At 32.2% G+C, this 3,153-nt stretch overlaps 1 protein-coding gene across 1 annotated transcript; it reads left to right on the forward strand.

The window, feature by feature from the left end:
• The first annotated feature begins 1,780 nt into the window (after window positions 1-1,780).
• LOC126837162 (transmembrane protease serine 11D-like) lies at window positions 1,781-3,153 on the forward strand. Its single transcript, XM_050570993.1, has 3 exons — window positions 1,781-1,922; window positions 2,760-2,956; window positions 3,073-3,153. Exons 1-3 carry the CDS (start codon window positions 1,781-1,783, stop codon window positions 3,151-3,153), a joined length of 420 nt encoding a protein of 139 aa, XP_050426950.1.

The following is a 3,153-nucleotide window of genomic DNA, read 5'->3' on the forward strand; positions in this document are numbered from 1 at the left end:
AATTAATAATGGTTATTATGTATTATATGTATTTGTAAATATACATATATTTATATATTTTACAAGTATAACAAAAATGTCAAGAATTTTCTATACTAATCCGATTCGGAAGCCTATCAGTTCAATTTATAGGTGGCCAACGATAAGAAGTTATTATAGGCTTTACGACTTTTTGATAATAAACAATAAAGTAACTACCTAGGGCACGTAGGGCATTTTTTCATGAGCCACGCATGTTTTTTTTTGTTGTAGATTGGGTAAACATTGTTTGTTGGAGTCACTATTACGTAGGTACTCTACCTACCTATTATGTTTAAAGAACTATACCTAATTTAATTAAAAAATGCATATTACTATTAACTTTATCTTAAATGCACGGACCCGATGGTTGAGTTTGCTATAAAAAATTATGACCAAATAAAATTTTAAAAATTAATTGAAATTCAATCTACTAGGCTGACCTAAAAAAACTGGTAGAAAATACGGAATATATATTCATAACTATATTATAGAACAATATTAATAGCTTTACTAGCCACCACCTGTCGATTTCGGTTCTTTCACTTAAAAACTATTTAACGCGAACTTTTAAATTGAAGCAATTAACTCGACATATATATTTATCGATTGACCAATTTATCCACATTGTTTTTAATTATTCTTGGGCCAACTATAAATAAAAAAAGAGTGTTCCATATCCTAACAGTCTTTAAACAGCATACGATTGAATAGGTACAGAGGTATAAAGAATAAAGATAATGGGGAAAGCGTTGTTATACATCGTGGTACTCGTTTTGCCGATTATGGCGGATTCTGTTTTTCGATTTCCTGAAGGTCATATCCCGCTCCGCCATTTTCGTTTACCAAGAGATCCACCACCTACGAAGCTTGAGAATGTGAGAAAATCAAAAATAGTTGTACAATAGTTTCATAAAATGTATTAATCATATTTTGTTTGTTTAATATTTCTACAAGGGGTTATCTATATTCATCTGAAATATGAACGACGGCTATGGCTTAAAACAAGACCGGCCAATACCGCCGTTGTTGAATTCGAACGATAATGTCTCCTGTCCATGTTACAGTAAGATCGGTTATTGATTTATATCTTATAAATATTCCATAAAATAACCCGTCAAAGTTGAAACTTGAAAATTCGGAATAATTTCCTAAGTGATCGAGAAAATGTGCTACTGTTCAGCACAGAAAAATATTCATAAATACCTAACAAATATTGACAGCAAAATACACATAACAACTTTATTTGAATTGTAGGTTGTGGAGCCCTAGGTTACAAGGACAAAATATACGGACGGATAGAAGTGCCTTATGCACATAAATATCCTTGGATTGGCTCGCTAACATATAAGAATGTATCGTACTGCGGCGCTACTTTGATCAATGACAAATATGTATTAACTGCAGCGCATTGTGTTAATGAGTAAGTAGTTTGTACGATATTTTAGTTGCTTGGACGATTAAGACATAGTTTTGATAATGTTTGACGAATCTGAGGTATATTTAACGACGAAATCAACAAGTGCCCGAAAGGGAATACTGTAATATTACACTGATTGAGTATTGTGTATTATGATTTCAGAACTCTAAGTGAACAGTTTTTTTATTTACTTATTACTTTGCCGGTTTGAATGTATTATAATTTATAAATGAACATCTATATCTGACAAACGGTCTTGCTTTCAGTATAGCAATTAGTAAGACATATAAATATTTCAAAGTTCGATTGTTTGAGCACGATCGTAACGCACCAAACTACCACATGGATTTCAACGTGAAGAAAGTAATTGTACACTATGGTTATAAAGCAAAATCGCACGATAATGATATTGCTCTTATTCAACTGGAAACCAATGGTATACCGATGAATCCCGATCTCCATTCAGTTTGCATGCCTACCCAAGGTATAATATCCATGTTGACTGATCTACTTAACCTTAAAATATTCGCAATATTTACATGCAGAAAAGATGCCTCACAAATATATCTCAGTGGGCTCAAAATGGGATTATTATAAATAAACATAAAATCAATAGTGAATTATAAGTGGATTAGGCCTAAAGAGGTCCAATGTCGTGTTGCTTGGTTTATCTCCCAGACTTTTTTAAAAAAGACTTAGTAGCTTACCTTCTCTATTTACTATCTCATGGAAAATACAATCAGTCCCTCTAAATTTTTTAGGGTAAAAAAGTCCTGTACGGTTACTAGGAGCAACGTGAGGATATCTAAAATAAAAACACAAATTCAAATATTGGTGTATTTTATATGACTAATCGTTAACCCAACCTAACTTAATCTTCCATTTTTTTTCACTTAATCCTTAAGTATTTATCGACCCAAAAAAGATTTATCATGAACTTTTCGAAAAATGTATGACTAGTTTAAAAATAAAGATTATATACTTAAAAATAAAAAATATTGCATAAAAAATGCATTTTTGCTTCTCTAATTTAATTTATAAGAACTGCAAACCTTTTTATTTGACGTGCTATTCGATAATTGGTTCGAATGATGCTTTATTTAATCCTTCACATTGGTAATGAAAACCATTGACACAATCTGAACTAAGTTTGTCTTGATTAATTTATATTTTCATTACACTTAGACGTTTTCCACTTAAGTTGAGATTATTTGATTTGACTAGAGACACAGCGCGGAACATAACCGTACGCAGCTGTGTACTGATGTATGAATAATAATTTTTTAACTATGTATATTAATAAAATTTCAAACCTTTATAGGAGTCAGTTACGCCAAACAAACAGGTGTAGTCGCCGGATGGGGATTTATGACGCTAAAGCCCAGGGTCTTAAAAGAAACTGTAGTTTCTATATTGAGCAATAAACAGTGTAACGCCATACCGACCTATACCGATTTAATCACCAAAAACATGATTTGTGTCGACGAACAGGTACATAACGGGGAAGTCGTGTGCAGAGTAAGTATTGTGCCTGATTTGTATGTAAGACATAGGACAGTTAAAAAAATGCTTGTGATCAATGATTGGGCGTAGACATTTAATGTTGATAGAATTCGTATAATTGTTGTTTGCAGGATGATAGTGGCAGTTCTTTGGTCATTAATGACGGTGAAACTCTTCGCATTGTCGGTAAGGGTGTATTAGTAACGTTGTAA

The sequence above is a fragment of the Adelges cooleyi genome, unplaced genomic scaffold (assembly GCF_023614345.1).
Source record: "Adelges cooleyi isolate 19-005CV unplaced genomic scaffold, UGA_ACOO_1.1 ACOO_flye_CR_arks_rails_tigmint_CR_PRNA_247, whole genome shotgun sequence".
Classification (NCBI taxonomy): Eukaryota; Metazoa; Arthropoda; class Insecta; order Hemiptera; family Adelgidae; genus Adelges; species Adelges cooleyi.

Bases quoted from the DNA above. Each gene is read 5' to 3' on its own strand.
- LOC126837162 (XM_050570993.1), top strand. From the start codon at position 1,781: ATGGATTTCAACGTGAAGAAAGTAATTGTACACTATGGTTATAAAGCA. The intron at 1,923-2,759 runs GTATAATATCCA...AAACCTTTATAG, and splicing joins AGTTTGCATGCCTACCCAAG to GAGTCAGTTACGCCAAACAA. The intron at 2,957-3,072 runs GTAAGTATTGTG...TGTTGTTTGCAG, and splicing joins ACGGGGAAGTCGTGTGCAGA to GATGATAGTGGCAGTTCTTT.